This window comes from Microtus pennsylvanicus, chromosome 7 (assembly GCF_037038515.1).
Source record: "Microtus pennsylvanicus isolate mMicPen1 chromosome 7, mMicPen1.hap1, whole genome shotgun sequence".
NCBI lineage: Eukaryota > Metazoa > Chordata > Mammalia > Rodentia > Cricetidae > Microtus > Microtus pennsylvanicus.
In genome coordinates, this window is record NC_134585.1 from 10,833,328 (window position 1) to 10,852,604 (window position 19,277).

The 19,277-nt window shown below is 46.4% G+C and overlaps 1 protein-coding gene across 2 annotated transcripts; it reads left to right on the forward strand.

The window, feature by feature from the left end:
* Positions 1 to 4,041: 4,041 nt before the first annotated feature.
* LOC142854420 (glutathione S-transferase theta-1) lies at positions 4,042 to 19,195 on the forward strand. Of its 2 annotated transcripts, none has more exons than XM_075979949.1 (5): positions 4,042 to 4,263; positions 5,152 to 5,239; positions 8,235 to 8,385; positions 16,451 to 16,627; positions 18,829 to 19,195. In XM_075979949.1, exons 1-5 carry the CDS (start codon positions 4,152 to 4,154, stop codon positions 19,021 to 19,023), a joined length of 723 nt encoding a protein of 240 aa, XP_075836064.1. In that variant the 5' UTR covers positions 4,042 to 4,151; the 3' UTR covers positions 19,024 to 19,195. The 2 variants fall into 2 exon arrangements, with proteins under 2 accessions (XP_075836064.1, XP_075836065.1); XM_075979950.1 differs by having other exon boundaries at positions 18,836 to 19,195.
* Positions 19,196 to 19,277: the final 82 nt, after the last annotated feature.

Below are 19,277 nucleotides of genomic sequence, written 5' to 3' on the forward strand. Positions count from 1 at the left end.
CTCCTCCATAATCCACCTTGGACACGGTTTCTTCTGCACCAAGTATGGCCTTAAATCCAGCATCCCTGCTCCCTGACTCGGATCTGGACGCACCACTACGTGACCGTACAGGAATCCTGAGCCAGGTACATGGACTGAAAGAAGATCTACAAGACCAGCCCTTGCCTGCCGCCGAGCTCACCTGGTACACGGATGGCAGCAGCTTTACATGTGAAGGCAAGAGGTATGCAGGGGCGGCTGTGGTGGCACAAGAGGACACTATGTGGGCAACAGCCCTCCCATCTGGGTCATTGGCTCAAAAAGCCGAACTGATAGCCTTGACTAAGGCACTGGAGATGGCAAAGGAAAGAGGCTGAACGTGTATACGTACAGCCGCTATGCCTTTGCCACAGCCCATGTCCATGAGCGCGGGCGGGCTCCTTACTGCTGAAGGAAAAACTATCAAAAACAAACAGGAGATTTTAGACTTACTGGCAGCATTATGGTTGCCAACCAAATTGGTCATTATTCACTGTCCTGGGCATCAACAGCTGATACCCCAACGGCTAGAGGGAACCAGAGGACAGATCCAGTGGCAAAAGAAGCCGCAGAGCAGATGACTGTCCTGGCCCAGATGTTACCAGACCCAGGACCGCCTAACCTCCCGGAGGCTCCAGCATATACTCCTGCTGACTTATGCATGATACAGCGCTTACCAAGAGCATGGCAGTCACAACAGACAGCGAACTGGTGGATGACCAGAAATGGAAGACTCCTCTTGTCAGGGAAGCCGGCAGAAACTCTCCTTTGTCAGATTCACCGTTCTACCCACCTTGGCACGCAGAAAACACAAGACCTGATAAGGCAGTCTCATTGAAAAATCTTTGACCTTCAGCACAAGATTGAACAAATAGCTGAAAAATGACTGGCCTGCTGACTTACCAATGCAGACAATCAACCTAAAAAGCCTGGAAACAGATTTAGGGGCACCAAACCTGGTTCCCCCTGGGAGACAGACTTCACTGAAGTAAAACCTGGCAAATATGGTTACAAATATCTTTTAGTATTTATAGATTCTTTCTCTGGATGGTCAGAGGCCTTTCCAACCAGACATGAAGCTGCCCAGACGGTCACCAAAAAGCTACACCCCAGTATCTGCCCAAAATTCTGCCCTTGATAAAACCAAGGAAAATTTTTGCTACAACAGCTGACAGATACGGGGGCCTGTGTAGTGCCCCCTGGAAGTCAGGCCCCAGCAGGTCTATGTAACCAGGCCATCACTATACAAAATGACACCCTCTATTCAGCATCTGCTGGATGGTGGGTTTGCCCTTCAGGGTTCACTCCCTGCATCCATAGGACAGTCCTTAACACAGGACAAGATTTTTGTATGATGGTCCAATTGTTCCCCAACATAAAATACTATACAGAGGCCCAAATGGAACTGACCTTTCCCATGTTCCTGTCAGGAAAAAAATGGGCTGTAGGAGCAACCGCTATATTGCTCTCTTCCCTGATAAGATTGGGCATAGCTGGAGCAACAGGGGTGGGCACCTTGGGGTTAATTCTCCAAGATAAAACCTACCAGGCCCTAGAGTCAGCCATCAATTCGGATCTCAAAGACATAGAACAGTCTATACTCAAATTAGAGACCTCTTTAGATTCCCTGGCTGAGATTCCCTTACAGAACCCAAGAGGTTTGGACCTCCTCTTCATGCAACAGGGAGGCCTATGTGCCGCCCTGGGGGAAGAATTTTGTTTCTACATAATTAATCACTCTGGGGTAATTAGAGATTCAATGGCCTTGTTAAGAAAACAGATTAATGATGGGGGACAGACCACGTGGAAGCTGGTTGGCATTAAAACTTGTTCAACCAGTCTCCCTGGTTAACCACCTTACTGTAAGCCCTAACAGGACCCCTAATGATCATGTTTCTTCTATTTATCCTCGGTCCCTGTCTAATCAACAGACTGATGGCTTTCGTTTGCATATGGGTGAATACTGTCCAACTAATGGTGTTGTGGTCCCAGTATCACCCCCTTGAGCCCCTAGACAGACAGGACCCATGACTGAGTCCTGTCATTGGGATTTGTGAAGGGGACAAAAATATTATAATGCCACTTTAGCAGTAAAAGGTATCCAGATCCTCCCACACAGCTACAGCCAGCTTGTTAGCTCATTAAAAAAATGCTTTAAGGTGTGAAAGTATAAAAGTTCAAAAGCCTTGAGGGTCTAAAAAATGACTTAAGAAAATATAAAAAATGTTTCTAATTCCCCCCCCCCATGGTAGTTCTAATAAGCTAATAGAGCAATGACTATTTACTGTTTGGGTCACAAGCTCAAAATTTTAGATCTATTCTGGTTGCCATCTAAATATAAACTTGGAGGTGTTTCTCATCGGGCCAAAGACATCTCTGTCCAAACCATACGTGGTTATCTGGACAGCAGAAAAATATACATTATCTAACCAAAACCTGTAGTTTTTGCTAGGACCCAAAGGTATGAGTCTATTCCTTCTGTTTACAGATAGCTGTTATCTGCTCTTTTTCTGCAATGTGAGTTTTTCTTTAAGTAAATAGATTTTATCTTCTGTTCCTAGTTTAAACTTATCTCAATAGGCTTCCACTTGGCTGGCAGACACATCTAAGCATCAGTTGCCGACTACAACCTGCTCTGAATGGCGGCGAGCCCTGGACTTCCTGAAAGCTGATGTGGAGAGTCCAGCTGATATGAACATGAATTCTTCCTGTCCCTTCAACAAAGTCTGACGAGTGCCCCATTGCCTGAATTTCCTTCCTACTTTTGGCTAACCTTTCAACCTACTTGGGCCCGGATAACAACGCCCCAATGTCAGCTTGAACTAGTTGCGGAAAGGAACATGTCCCATGCCCCTGCCCAAAACAGGCTGAAAGGTTGAGACAAGGGGAAACTCCCTGAAATGGAGGCAAGATAACTACCCGTAGTGCCTGTTAATATACTAGGTCCAGAGTTGTCAATTAATAGATTTATTAATTTAAATGGTTCCACGCCTCCTTAAAACCAGGGGCAAGCAGGACCCAAGATTGGTTCCTGTCATTGGTGCTTGTGAAGGGGGAAATGGGGGAGTTAGTTGTGATAAGCTAAGTATGGGCAGGCCACCCAAAGGACATTCTTTGCTTCCAACCAGTTAGGAGGTGGGCTCTGGGGAGGGGTTGTCCTTTAATAACAAGGTGCAGACCAAGGGTTTACGGCTCAGCAGAGGAGTCCAGCGTGCTGGGCTTTCAAGGCCTATAGTCATTTTAAAGATGGAGAAACTGAGGCTAAGACACAAACCCAGTGTGATGGTTTGAACAGTGATGCTACCCCTAAATTAATTTGCTGGAAATAGTATTAAGAGGTGGGGCCTTGGGGGCGAAGGGATTAGATCTGGGGATTCTACTTCTCATGAAAGGGACCTGTGTGTTCCTTCCAATGTGTCTGCGGGTAACAAAGACTTGCCCACCGTAAAGCAGAGAGCTAGCCTTCGCTAGACACGGAGTCTGCCCAGTTCAAAATCTATGTCCAGGGCACTTTGCTGTCACAGTCCAAAGGGGGCTAAGATGCTCGAGGAATGGAGATCCCGGCGCTCTCAAGAACAGAAGGCTAATCTTGTGGAAGGCCAAGGCTCCAATGGGAATGTCACTAGGGACCACGGCACACTTGGCACAGCCAGAACCTTTGCTGCTTGCCGGCATCCATATCTTTGGTTTGTAGGCCTAGGAGGAACTTCCTGGGGTAGACTTGTTGTGTCTATCAAGCAATACCTTAGTTTTCCCATTTGGGAACCGGGGACGATTGGAAATTCTAACACACTAGACAGGGCGAGGATGCCTTTGAAGAAATTTTGCCATCAAATAAACCAGTCACAGAAGGACTAGGTGCCGGCCCCTGTGCACTTCCTCTGCCCTCTCAGGAAAGGTCAGCAGTCTTTTCTGTCTCACCCATGCTAGACTCTGGTGCCTTTCTCTTGGGACACAAACACAGGTCGGTTCTGCTTTAGAAAGAAGGGCCAGATTTCAGGATCCGCCCAGTGGAGGCGTGGCCACACTAAGCCTAGACACAAACTCAGACGCCGAGCCTGGGTTTTGTTTTGTTTTGTTTTGTTTTTTTCAGAGTTTGGCCAGTTTCGGAATTGGTTCCTGCCGCCTGTGCCATGGTCCTGGAGCTCTATCTAGACCTGCTGTCCCAGCCCTGTCGCGCCATTTATATCTTCGCCAAGAAAAACGGCATCCCGTTCCAGATGCAAACGGTGGATCTGCGCAAGGGTGGGCAGGGCCTCGGCTTTGGAGAGCTGAGAGATGGGGGAGGCAAGCCCAGTTTAGGGGATTCCTTTCTGCACCGCCCCCTTCCTAGGTTTTTTTCTGGTTTAGAGACCAAGTGAGAAAAGATCCACCAGGGAGACCCCGAAAACTCTGCTGTTCCGTGGAATAGACGGCCGGGTCGGCATGCTATTCGGTTTCCACAGGTCCTGGGCGGAGCCTCCTCCCTGCTGGTCTTTGAGGGAGCCCCAAACCCGGCAAGACAGGGTTGTAGCAGAATGGTGTTGCTTAAGTTGCTGTGGCATCCGCACGCTGTCTCACGGCTTGTCTCTCAGTCTGAAACTTCACCTCCCTGCCCCCAGGCGCTGCCCCTGCAGAGTCTGATGTAGGGTGTTGTGGGTTGGGGGACCGACAAAGTTGGCTCAAGTTGGCTGTGAAAAATAAGGGTGCAGAGGGAGACAGATTTCCACCAGGAAAAGAAAAGAGGGTGACAGCCAAGGGAGTGGGAACTACTGAGGTCTGTTGGGCTGAGCAGCAAAGACATAATCGTAGAGACGTTCATCTGGCTTCATCAACATGAAGAAAATGAATCTAGGCTAATTCAAGCAGAGGCCAGGGTTTCAGGGGACACTGGGAACACTTTGCAGGGCTGTCTCAGGGGCAAGTCCCTGGAGGACCTGTCAATAGAGTGTGAAGTCTGTTTGTGTCAAGGGCAGGGGCAGCTTACTCTCCTCTCAAGGCAGTCCTGCCTGCACTTCCCATCTAGCTCCCATTAGCCGGCAGCCTAGTTCCTAGAAGAACCATGAATTTAGTGTTTGGCGTCCTAGAACCTTGGCCCATGCTATCAGAGGCCCAGTGTTCTACTCCCATCCCCTTATGCTCGACTATCTGCAGGTGAGCACCTCAGCGATGCATTTGCCCAGGTGAACCCCATGATGAAGGTACCAGCCATGAAGGACAATGACTTCACCTTGGGCGAGAGGTAACGGGGCGCTGGGGGCTTTTGGCAAGCTTTACTGGAATCGGCCTGTTGTAACCCTCTATGTTATAAACTACAGAGCTGGAGCAGGAGGGCCGGCTCAGTGCTTAAGAGCACCCACCGCTCTTGCAGAGGACCTGGATTTGGTTCCAGCACCCATGAGAGGCAGCTTACAGCCACAGCCATTCATAGCTCCAGTTCTGGGGATCCACTGCCCTCATAGTGTCTGTGTGCATGCAAACTCACGCAGACACACACTTGGAACCTAAACTCCCTAGAGCAATGGTTCTCAACCTTTCTAAGCCGTGATCCTTTAATACAGTTCCTCATCCTGTGGTGACCCCCCCAACCATAACATTATTTTCATTGCTACTTCATAACTGTAATTTATATAATTTTTAAATATTTAAATAATTACATAATTATTTAATTTAATCATATGATTTAAACAATTATATTAAAATATATCATGTATATAATTTATATAAAATATATTGTTTATTATATTATTATTATGAATAATAATGTAAATACCTGATATTTACAATGGTCTTAGGCAACCCCCATGAAAGGGTCGTTATACCCCAAATGGGGCCACACCTGCAGCTGAGAACCTCTGCCCTAGAGGCCAAGGGCTGCTGTGCCTCATATCCTACAGAGTGGGTGCTGGAACCTAGGACGCTGCCCACCCACTGCCCAAGTTCACTGAGCTGGCTTTGGGGAAGATAATACATCTACTTGACTTCTGTACCAGGCTGTGGTTGTTGATTAAAATACCCTGGGTCCGGGAAGGTGGGACATTTACCCCACCATGGGCGCTATCCTCTAGCCCAGCTGGTGTAAACAGGGCCTGTAGCATCGGGGCTTCCTGGACTCTCAAGTACTGAGGTCCCAGGGGCTCCCTTATGAGATAAAGATGTTTTTTATATCCTGGCATGTCCCAAGACGGTGCAACGTCCCTCTTCAGAGAAGCTAAACCTTTTTCTCAGTTCTGTCTCTTTTGTCACAGAAGTCACCTGTCCCTTAGCAAGGGGAATCTAGAGTTTATGCTTTTGAGCTCGTTTCTGGTGTCTCATGATCAACATAGTCCAACAAAGACACCGCCATTCCTTAGCTTTCTGAGATTCTGGCCTCATGGTAGAAGTACCGGCTGTAGCCATGTTTATTGCCACAACTCTATGGCATTTCAAGGTCCCTGCCAGGAAGCAAGCTGCAGCAATCTGCTCACAAACCACACTCAAATGCTCTGTAGCTGGACCTCCTGCCTGAAAGACTCAGAGTTTGCCCTGGCAGGATGGCCCAGAAAGCCAGCATTTTAAAATGGCACAGCTTTTTTTCCTGGTATGGCTGAAAACCAAAAAGCAACGAGTTAGCTTTCATCAACACCATTTAAATGTTTCATGGCCTCTTAAAAGAGCTGCAAGGTTTTACAGCTAAAGCTGAGTCAGGAAGCCTCTCTTAAATGAGAGTGCTTGCCTCTAGCAAATAGAGCCCACCCGAGAAAATGCTGCTATCAATAAGCTGTGCTTAATTCTATTCTTTTTTGTCTAGAATTACTTCCCAAGCTTTGTCACACTTTTTGTGGATGCAGCTGTCCACGTGGGTGCCATTTGTCGACTGAGTTTTGTGTCCCACCCCGTTCCCGCAGTCATTATGTCCCAAAGAAATCACATAGAGGTCTACATTAGTTACAAATGGATTGGCTCATTATCTCAGTCCTCTTATTAACTTTTATAACTTGTATTAGTTTATTATTCTTATCTGTGCTAGCCACATGGCTCAGTACCTTTTTCAGCGAAGCAGTCACATCTTGCTTCTTCTGTGGCTGGATCAGGATTGCTGAGAGTTCCCTTTCTAAATGACTCAGTTGGTCTAAACTTCTTCCAGGCAGCATGGCTGGAATTTTTATATGACCACAACTGGCCTGTCTTCAAGTGTCCTTTAGAGTCCATCTTCACAGTAGCTGGCATAACCCAAGGCAGGAAGAGAGTTCCAGGCAGTCTTCTCTGTGTTGTGGTTCCGGGATTTACAGTGCCTCAAGCATCTGAGTAAGATTTTAAAGAACCAACCTGACCCTTACCATAAGGAGTACCACAAGGAACAGAGGGATAGGTATATGACTCAAGCCCACCGCCCAGAGGGTGAAGCAAGAGGATTTGGGGTTTGAGGTTAGCCTAGGCTGTCTCAAAGAGCAAAGGGAGAATTGTGAGCGCCTTTTGGGACTACCAGGCCATCTGAGGCTGCCTGAAGGCTGAAGGATGAGAGTGGACATAGAATAAAACAAAACCACGTTTCCTCAAAGCTCTGCTTTGGATGCCTCTTCTCCAGGAAGCTGTGGGGCCCTGTACTCAGAAACTCAACCCTTGATGGGACACACTCAATGGTGAGATTTTGCCTGGTGGTAGAATTGTCTTGAGCATTGACCTCAGGAAGAGAAGACTCAATTCTGATACTAAGAACTGGGTGTCCCTGCGGAACAAGGCTCTTCCATTTTCTGAACCTACTTTCCATGTTCTGAAAAAGAGGCTCAGATTGGCAAATTGTTAGAAAAATCAGAAAAGGTAGGGGCTGGAGAGATGGCTAGGCAGTTCATAGCATTGGCTACTCTTCTAGAGGGCCTGAGTTTAATCCCCATCAAACTACATGGCATCACAACCATCTGTAATGAGATTGCATGCCTTCTCTGGAATGCAGGCAAACATGCGGACAGAGTACTCACACACACACACACATACATAGATATAGGTATATCTTTAAAAAATGAAAGCCGGGCGGTGGTGGTGCACACCTTTAATCCCAGCACTCGGGAGGCAGAGACAGGAGGATCTCTGTGAGTTCGAGGCCAGCCTGGTCTACAAGAGCTAGTTCCAGGACAGGAACCAAAAGCTACGGAGAAACCCTGTCTCGAAAAATCCAAAAAATAAAATTAAATTAAAAAAAAATAAAAAATGAAAGTACTGGGCATCGAGTCAACCCAGTTGCTCCTCTGCTTACACAGTGTGGCCATCCTGCTCTACCTGACACACAAGTATAAGGTTCCTGACCACTGGTACCCCCAAGACCTGCAGGCCCGTGCTCGTGTGGATGAGTACCTGGCATGGCAGCATACAGCCCTTCGGAGAAGCTGCCTCCGGGCCCTGTGGCATAAGGTGAGACTGGAAATGTGGGGGAAGGGAAGGAAGTAAAGATGTCACCCCAAAGAGACTCAGGCTACAGCAACTCATTTTCAGTTTGGTATTTCCCAGTGTCTCGCCTCTAGTTTAACTAATCCTGTTGTGCCCAGGTTGTTATTCAAGACCATCTTTACTTGAGACATTTATTTTATTTTTTTAATGATGTATTTATTTTTATTTTATGCACATTGGTGTTTTGCCATGGGTATCAGATCCCCTGGAACTGGAATTACAGACAGTTGTGAGCGGCCATGTTAGTGCTGGCAATTGAACCAAGGTCCTCTGGAAGAGCAGTCAGTGCTCTTAACCCCTAAGCCATCTCTCCAGTCCCTGAGACAGTTATTTTTTATTTGTAGAAATACTATTTTGTTGTTTTTGTAGCATTGCATTTCTCAGCCAAAATTTACCATCTGTCACACACTTTGGTATCTTCTATTTGAAGTTTCTGAATATATTTGTTACCACTACTTACTTTATTTGCTGTGTATATGTCCCAGGAGCCACCTTGTGCGTGTGGAAGTAGAGGAAAGCTCTGAGAAATCCATCTTGGTGAGGCAGACTGTCCTTCGTCTCCACCGCTGTGCTGTGTGCTCCAGGATATCTGACCTCTGACCTTTGAGCTTCCGTCTCAGGCAGTTCTCCTGTTCTTCCGTCTCACTGTAGAGAGCTGGGGTTACACCACACTTGTCTTTTTATGAAGGTTCTGGAGACTGAACTGAGATGGTTAGGGTTGTCAGGCTTGCCCAGCTAGGACTTCCACCTTCTTAGCTGTCTGTTACCGTTACCTAAATGTCCTCTTCAGTTTAGCTGGTAAGCTAGCTTAGTGGTAGAATACTTGTGTAACAAGCACAGTGTCTTAGGTTCAAGTCTCAGCTCCTGGCATGTGTGAGTGTGGGAATGTGTGTATGTATGCGTGTGTGCGCATGTGTGTGCGTGTGTGTGCATGTGTGTGTGTCCTTTGTCAGCTCATTTCAGCATCCAGGTCCTCTGTGGGTCTGTTTTTACTGGTTGTTCTTTCTGTTCTTGATTGCAGGTCACATTTTCCTCCTGTCTCTCATGTTTCATAACTTACTGTTCCATCCCATACATTGCCTGCTAGCATAGTTGAAAATAACACAAAGGAATATATTTTTTGAAAAACTCAAAGAACACCTGTATCTTGGAGGTAGGAATGACTCTTTGCAGCAGGTCTTTAGAATGTAAGCACAGAAAATAGACTGCGTCTGGAGAGATGGCTGAGCGGTTAAGAGCACTGGCTGCTCTTGCAGAGGTCCTGAGTTCAGTTCCCAGCACCTACAGGAGAGCTCACAACTGTCTGTAACCCCTGTTCCAGAGGATCCAACACAGTCGCACAGACCTACACACAGGCAAAACACCGATGCACATTTTAAAACAGTGGGAAGCAGACTGATGATGCAGGGGCGAGAAGCGCTCAGGCAACATCAAGTTCTTCCTTTCACTTCTGCTATTTTCCACTGTCTTATTTTTTATTTCACTGATTCTTTGATTGTGTCTAAGTTATTGTTAAGCTCATTTAATAATACTTTTTTGGAGATAAGTATTTAAGTATTTTTCATTTTTAGAAATTCCATATATTTAGCCAGGTGGTGGTGGCTCACTCCTTTACTCCTAGCACTCGGGAGGCAGAGGCAGGCGGATCTCTGTGAGTTAGAGGCCAGCCTGGTCTACAGAGCGAGTTCCAGGACAGGCTCCAAAGCTATAGGGAGAAACACTCTCTTGAAACCCTGCCCCCACCCGCCACACACACACACACACACACACACACACTAGAAAGAAAGAAAGAAATTCCATATATTTAACCACAAAGTCTGAAACCCTTTCAGAGGGCATCCTCAACAGATATCTTGGTGAGAGCTCTAAAGGGAGCCAGGGGAGGAAAGTTAGGTCACCCTGCTCAGAACGGGGAGTTAGCGTTTAATGGGAACCAAGGTGGAGACAGATGGCAGTCATGGTTGTGTGGCAACATGAGCATACGTAGCTTTGTACACTGAACTGTGTACTTTGAAATACATCCTGTGGAACATGGAGTTGCTGATCTCAAAGTCAAAAAAGTTGAAGTTGGCAGAGGCTGTGAAAAAGGAGTCTTTGTAAGCTGGATATAGTGGCAGAAGCCTGTAATCCTAGTGTTTGGGACTGAGGCAGGAGAACAGCTGTGAGTTTGAGGTCAGCCTGTGCCCTAAGTAATATTTCATCTTCATCATCATCATCATCATCATCATCACCATCATCATTATTTCTTTCTTCTCTTCTTCCCTCTTCTCCCCCTCCCCCTCGTCTCTTTCCTTATCTCTCTTTCTTTATTCATGTGCTCATGCTGAGCTATACTATCCTCAGCACTTAGCTCTATGTAGCCCAGGCTATCCAGGAAAATGTGACCCATAATCGATTCTAGAAAAGCAAGAACTCTTGCTTCCCAGGTGCTGGCTTGCATCTCGACCCTGCCTGGTGTCCTCTTGTAACCGCCTGCATGCTGCGGCCCTCTTTCCTCTCCCCCTAAAGCCAGAAGTTAAGGCTTTAACAGATCGTTGTTGATTCCCTTCAGGATTGACTGTATTGATCGGTCTTAGGCCAGTTACAACGTAGCCCATGCATTGTCAGGCTTTGAAGCAACCTCTTGGAGTTAATGATCCAGGCCTGAGAGACAGTGCCCGTTTCCCCTTCAGCCTGACAAGTTAAAGGAAAATTTCTAACCTCTACATAGGAGGTAAGTACATTTTTGGAGTTGTTTGTGATTTGGGAATGTTACAGAAGCAAAGTGGTTTCCTCCCTCCAGTGGAGACCAAAACAAACAAACAAAGCAAAAAAACAAAAAAAAATCACAAATGGCCATTGTGTAAAAGTTTCTTTAGCTGTTACGATGGTTAATCTTGGTTGTCAACTTGATAGGGTCTAGAATCCTCTGAGAGAAGAACATCTGGGAACATCTGGGGGATTGTTTTGATTAGGCTGATTGAGATGAGAAGACCGCTTCACTGTGGGCAGCACCGTTTCCTGCACTGGGATTGTATTTAAAAAGAGAAAATGGAGCAAAAGCTCAAGAGCACTGGCTGCTCTTCCAGAGGCCCCAGGTTGGGTTCCAGGCACCCATATGACTGTTGCAGTCCAGGAGAATTTGATGGATTTCCTCTTGTGCCCTCTATGGGCACTAGAGATATATATGGTGCCCAGACCTAGATGTGGAGAAAACACTCGCACACATAAAATAAAAATAAAATCTTCAAAAGATTGTGAGGAGGGGGAGATCGAATATGAGCTGAGCACATCCATCCCTCTGTGTAGACACGATGTGACCATTCCCTGGAGCTCCTGCTGCCACGGCCTTCCCATTGTGATGGTTGAGCTTGGCTCCTTCCACTCCTTTTGGGAGAGTGTTCGATGCCATTTAACTGCCTGTGGATTTGGCTATTGAGCGGCCTGGACCAGTCATTCTTCAGTGACAGTTCTAAGTGGGAGTTGGCCAGGAGATGAGGAAGTAAAGAAGACAGATAGGAAAGCTGGGGTCGTGAGGTCCTGAACAAGCTGTCTTTTCTGCCAAGCAAGCTTATCAAGGAGTATGAATGTTTCTGGGGGAGAAACAGAGCAGAGTCAGCAGAAACTGTCACGCAATGGGACGAAGCCAGCAGGAGGCTAATCAAGAGATGTTGCATAAAGGGAACACAGGATGTCTCAACAGCATTGCAGACCACGTATATAGCGGCCTTGGGACACATAACTCCAGTCTCTTTGTGGGGAAAAGCCAAGTTCCCAGGAACTGAAAACCTTAACTCCTTCGAGACCTTATCCCCAGCCCCAAACTGGCCTTGCTAAGTCTGCTCCTGGGCAAGACACAAAACTAGGTTCCTCTTGTCCTTTCATTGGGGCCTCTGAGAAAGCCTGGGGTGGATCAGTACAGCTCTCAACAATTAAGATTTTGAATTGGCCAGGCAGTGGTGGAACACGCCTTTAATCCCAGCACTCGGGAGGCAGAGGCAGGTGGATCTCTGTGAGTTCGAGCCCAGCATGGTATACATAGCAAGTTTCAGGACAGGCTCCATAGCTACCTGTCTCGAAAAACCAATAAATAAATAAATAATGTGTTGTTTGAAATTAGACACCGTGGAGGCTAGAGAAAACCACTTTGCCAGTAATATTGCTGAGTGTACCGTCCTTCCAGACTCAATGTCTCAAGACTTTGTCTTGGTCCAGTGGAGATAATTCCGAAGATGGTTTTAGCTGAGTTTGGGGATGGTGCCGGCTGCAATCCCAGCACTTGAGAGGTGGAGGCAGGAAGACTGTGGGCATAGCATGGGCTACATAGTATGACAGTCTCTAAAAAAAGAGAGGCAGGGGAGGAGACAATTTCTTAGGAAGATTACACAAGAGTCACAAAACTGGACATCAGAAGCTGAAAATAAATTATTTTCTGGTGGCACAAAGGGACCCCAGTTTGGAGCTGGGTGTGGTGGCACACACCCGACCAAGTTTTTGGGAGGCAGAGGCAGAGAGAAACACACACAGAAGGACCTGGAGTTCAAGGGCCAACCTCAGCTTTATTCATAGCATGGGCTACACGAGGCTCTGTCTCAAAATAAAAACAAAACCAAACCTCTAGTTTAGGTCAAATAAAATATGTCTCACAAGACTCCATGACATTTCAGCTATTAGCTGTTTTGTATGATTAAGCTACAGGGGAAAATCAATTTTATGGATTAATACTACTAGTGGGGCAATAGCTGTAAGGCTTATATTAAACTTCCTTATCTAGCTGATTCTATCCGTTCAAAGTTCAATCCTGGAACTTATGTGACCAGCCTGGCCAGTCACCTGTACACAAAGTGATGGCTTTTTTTTTTTTTTTTTTTTTTTGGTTTTTCAGGATAGTGTTTCTCTGTAGCTTTTGGAACTTGTCCTGGAGCTAGCTCTTGTAGACCAGGCTGGCCTTTTATTCTGGCCTTCCCACACTGCATGCTTTGACTCACCTGCTCCTCCACTCCCCTCCCTTGTCTTCCTTCTCTATCCTTGCTGATCCCCTACCCCCGCTCTTAAAACTTACATATTTGTCTGTTTATTGTGGCTTTTGTGTGTGCACGTGCACATGTGCGCTGGAGGGTGGTGTGTGCCTCGGTGCCAGTGTGACGTCAGAGCACAGCTTTTGGGAGCTGGCTTTTTCCTACCAGGTAGGTCTTAGGGACAGAACCCAGTTCATCAAGCTTGGCAGTTCATGTCATGCATATCCCGTCACTCTGTTTTTCCTTACTCCCATTTCCCTAAGATTGCTTCTTCTATCATGCATGGCCCTCTTTCTGCTATTATGAACAACATGCATGGACATGCGTGCATACACACATACGTGCGCACAATATTTGTGTTTCTGAGTTTGGCTCATTTTGCTTAAAATAACAATTTTCAATTGTGTCTGTTTTCTAACTAATGTTTTCTAACTAATGTTATGATTTCATTTTTCCTCATAGCTGATAAACCCCCAGAGTTCTGTTTTTATTGTTCATTCTGTTTTTACTTTTCTATGGTATCTCCAAAATGACTTCCATAATGGCTGTAGGAGGCTACGTTCCCACTAGCAGCGCGTGAGAAATCTTTCCCAACATCTCCATCAGCATCTATGGTCATTTAGCCTCTCTCTGTTTTAATTCATTTAACGCATTTGTGTGTGTTTATTACATGTGCGGAATCATGTGTGTAGTGTCTTCCCTAGGGGCTCTACCTACGTCCTGAGCCAGGGCCCCTCGCTGGACCTGGAGTTCCCCTATCTTTTTTATGTGGGTGCTGGGGATCTGGTCAGGTTCTCAAGCTCATGTGCCGATCACTTTCCCAACTGAGCTGTCTCCCCAGACCCTATCATAGTTTCTTATTTGTTTGTTTGTTTATTTTGGTGCTAGCTGTTCTGACTGCAGTGAGATGTAATCTCTCAAATCAGGTTTATATTTCCCTGATGCTAAGGCTGTTGAAAAGCCTGTTTTGTTCTTTCCTTTTTTATTGAGAATTTTATAAATGCATACAATGTGTTTTGATCAAATTCATTCCCATTTTCTCCTCTCTAATACCTCCCCCCCCCACCCCAACACTTTTTCCTACCAAACTCATGTGCTTTTTTGTTTGTTTGTTTTTGCTTTGCCCACTGAGTCCACTTGGTGCTGCCTGTATGTGCATGGATATGGGACCAACTACAGACTCTGCTTTTCAAGCATATTCCCTTTGAAGGTCTTCTTTGGAGGGCTGTATTCTCAGTTCACTTGGTTGGTTGGAATTTTTTAGTGTTTCCTTGTTGCAGTTCGTTATATTAGTTTAGAATCTAGAAGCTGTACACTCTGTCTGGTGTATAGTTGACAGATTTTCTTCCATCCTGTGGACTGTCTGTCTACTCCAGTGATTGTTTTCTTTGCTTTGCTTTTGTCAAGTTTTTAGGATTATTCTTATACTACAGGAGTCCTCAGAAAGTCCTTGTCTAGGCCTATATCTTGAAGTGTTTTACTTATGAATCTTTTTTCTTTTTCTCTGCCAGTTTCAATGTCTGAGGTCTTATTGTTGGGTCTGGGGGGTGTTGCGCAAAGGTGGGGAACAGACCACCAAAGTCCCCTAAACCGGGAGCAAACTTTATTCCAGGAAGAAGAAAAGAATCAAATCTCCATGGGACACAAAAGCTTATCAGCTAGCTGAGACCGCAGCCAGAGATGGACTTGTCTGCCTGTGGCCATGGGCTGTTTCCGAGCTCCTCATTTTATAGCAAGAAGCAGGAATTAGGCATGAACAAAAGAAGTTTTACAGTCTTAGGTAAAACTCAGGTACAAATTGCCTTTTTTACAACTTCCATTGAGGGGTTTTTCAGTTGATCTAGTGTTTGTATTTTGCCCGTTGCTTCTCTCTGGCACTTCCTGCTGGTGTTTACCAAAGCTCTACACTCCCCCCTGATCCTGCCAGTTTTGCGTAGCAGGGAAGGGTATGGGAAAATGAACAACCGAAAAGTCAGGTGCATCCGATCACTGAAAGGTTAAATTGGCTCATATCAATTGCTGGCCATGAGTAGCCAGGGGGGTTATCTAAAAGCTGACCTTCAGTTTGCAGAGGGCTGCTTCAGCCTTGCAGACAGAACTGTGGGTCGAAAAGCAAACTAACCCACTGTTAATAGTTAATGCTTAAACTGCTGACAGCTTGCTTTCCTTCTCCTAGGCTTACAACTTTAGGTTTCTTTATTTCTATATTCTTATTCTACATTTCTATTCTTACTCTGACTCCTCATTATGCCAATGTCTTTGATCCATGTTGAATTTATTCTTGTACAGGGTAAAAGTTATCAATCTAGTTCCATCCTTTTACAAACGGATATCTGCTTTTCTCAGCACGGCTTGTTGTGGTGGCTTTTTATCCTATCTACATTTTTAACCCTTTTGTTAGGAGTTAGGAGACTGTAGCCGTGCGGGTTTGTTTCTGGGTCCTCTATTTTATACATTGGCGTATATTGGCATATGCGGCTCCTTTTGTGCCAGTGTCGTGCTGTTTTAGTTACTGTAGCTCTGTAGGTTAGTTTGAGACCGGGCACTGTGATACCTTCAGTATTGCTTCAGTTAGGGTCTTTGGTGCTTCCATATGATCTCGTGTTTTCCTTGTCCCTTGGCTGTATGAAGAGGCTGTCTGAGTGACCGACCCACATTATTCCTGTTGTGAGAGCATGTGATATTTATAAGACAAAAGAACCACTTATTCTCAACAATGTATGGCACATGACCGTGGTTCCTAACCTAGCTTCTTTCCTCAAAAATAATTCGTTCTATTTATTTTTCAGGTTCCCATTTCAGTCATTCATAAAGAATGATTCTTTCTGAGGCCCAGTCAACCAGAGGTGTGGAAACAGGACTATTTATTTCTAAACAAAAGAATCACTTGGGTGACCTTTCCCTGCAGGTCTGAACAGGTCCCAAAGGAAGGGGCACAGGCCCAAAAGGCAGCTCCCGACTTGGGAGACTTGACTTCCCGCTCCCAAGGCTCATCTGGCGCCAATTCCTTATTTTGTCTATCTACCCACCAGGTGATGTTCCCTGTTTTCCTGGGTGAGCGGGTTCCTTCTGAGACGCTGGCAGCCACACTGGCGGAATTGGAATTGAACCTACGGGTGCTCGAGGACAAGTTCCTCCAGGACAAGGCCTTCCTTGTTGGACCCCACATCTCCCTGGCTGACTTGGTCGCCATCACAGAGCTGATGCATGTGAGTGCTGATACAGGGAGTGCTGGCTAGTTACAGAAGTCCCGGTTTTGCTAACCCTCACTAGATCTGTTCCTATGTCTCCGGAGACTCCTTCCAGATTTATGTGTGTCCTTGGCTGTTGTAGTTTGCTCCTCTGTTGCTGTCTAAAACACTAACCCAAAAACCATTCTGGGAGGAAAGGGTTTATGTGGCTTACTGGCTACACTGCAGCACGGAGGGAAGCCAAGGCAGATCCTCAAGGCAGGAGCTGGAAGCAGACATCATGGAAGGATGCTGCTTACCAGCTTGTGCCCAGTGAGTGGTTTGCTCAGCTACCTTTCTTATACAGCTCCACAGCTCAGGCCCACCACCCAGGCGTGGCACCATGCACTGCGTACTGAGCCCTCCTACCCCAGTTAGCAATCAAGAAAGCACCCCCACAGGCCAGTCTGATGGAGACCATCGCTCAGTGGAAATTTGCTCTTCCTTGGTATATCTACATTTGTGTCAAGTGGGGAAAACATTAGCCAGTGCAATGTTCTCCTTGTCTGCCTGACACATGAACACATCATTGTTAAACCGTCATCTTCCATTTCTTTGTCCCCAAGATCTAGGATCACAAAACACAGTATAATGTCCCATGGCCTCTTAAAATGCCCCATGGTTTAAAAAGTACACGTTCCTCTTTAAAAATCCAAAATCTCACCACCAGGTAGTAGTGGCACAGGCCTTTAGTCCCAGCACTCGGGAGGCAGAGGCAAGTGGATCTCTGAGTTCAAGGCCAGCCTAGTCTACAGAGCAAGTTCCAGGACAGCCAGGGTGACACAGAGAAACCCTGTCTCAAAAAACAAACAAACAACAAAAATCCAGTCTCTTAACTGTGGGATGTTGTAAAATCCCAAACCAAGTTACATAATTTCTTTTTCCACAAGGGATCTTGCTTCCCAGGGAAGAATAAGGGCATAGTTACAATCAGGCCAATGCAAAATCCAAATCCTATAGCATAAACAGTTCAGTGTCTGACACCTGAGACTCATGATCTGCTGGGATCCAGAGGGCTTTCGCGGTTGTAGTTCCCCTGCTCTGCCGTCTGTAACGTACAGTTTGTCTTGTTGGCTCTGGTTGGATTCACGTCACACCTGCCGCTCGCTGACCTTGGTCACCTTATAGTCCTGGCTGATCCTGTATTCTGGGGTTTTCCCTAAAGCTGAGTCTGCAGACTTCACCAGTGGCCTCTCCTGGCTTCATCCAGTGTCGACGTTTAGCTGCTCTCAATGGCTCCTTCGTGCCTTCAAATCCAATACGCTGTGGGAGACTCTTATGCGTTATTTGCCAGATTCTGCTGCCAGTTTGATAGGCTTCCTTGGCCTACCCCACTCCTGGACCACAGCTTCTGTGTGCTGACACTGCGGAAAATACTTCCCAGATGTTGCCTGGTGATGCTGGTCTTATTAATTTCAGCTGAGTTTTCACCCCAGCTAACCAGCATCCCTTGTCCCAGTGTTTCACTGCCACAGATTTTTAATAGCTCATCCTAGTGGCCCTGATAAAGTCTTTAAGGGATTCTCAACCTTCTCTTTGAAACCCTACAAACCCGGTCTCTATCATCTGCATTTCTTTCAACATTTGTTTCTCCAAACTGCCATAGAAGAGCCCATTCACCTCTGACTACTCGATGACTTTTCTGGCCCAAAGTTCCAAATGCTTCTACAACCCTCCTGCTAAAAACAACGTGGTCAGGACCATCACAGCAACACCCCCCTTCTGTCACCGGTTTTCATTTGCTTTTCTGTTCCTGTGAGAAATAACATGCTCCCCACCCCCAAACAAAACTACTTGAGAAAGAAAAAAATGTATTTCAGTTTATAGGTTATAGACCATCATCAAGGGAAACCGGGGTAGGAGGAAGGAAGGAGCCTGAAGTCAGGAACTGAAACAGAGAGACCACAGAAGCATCCTGGCTTGCTCCCAGGCTCACACTCGGCTCACTTTCTTATATGGCCCAAGCCCATCTTCCCAGGGGCGACACCGTCCGCGGTGGGCTAGGTCCTCTCACACCAGTCAACAATCAAGAAGATGCCATGCGGGCATTCCTAGAAGCCAATCTAATGGAGACGGTCCCTCGGTTGAATGCTCTCTTTTCCATGTATGTCAAGTGAACAACCCAAACTTAGCCACAAGCTCACCCCCCCCTCCCCTGTTCTGTTCTCTTCCTGTTAAAGCCTATAGGTGGCGGCTGCCCTGTCTTTGAAGGGCATCCCAAGCTGGCTGCGTGGTACCATCGAGTTGAGGCAGCGGTGGGAAAGGAGCTCTTCCGTGAGGCCAATGAGGTCATCCTCAAGGCTAAGGACTCTCCTCCTGCCAACCCCATCATAAAGCAGAAGCTGATGTCTAGAGTGCTGACCATGATCCAGTGAGGGCACACCCTCCTCCCTGCACCGCCCATGGGTATTCACAAAGCCTCACAGCACAATGGTTCTTAGGTCAGGCTCCATCTTCACCCTCCTTCCACGATAGCCACACATGACCACGACTAAATCGCTAGCTTTAACTTTTTGAGTTCGGATAATAAACCTAGCCTTGAGTTGAGCCTTAGCTTCTCTGTGTTGTTTATTTGACCTTCCTCTATTTGGGTCCAGCTATCTTTCCCAAAGACAGCTCTGTTTCCCAG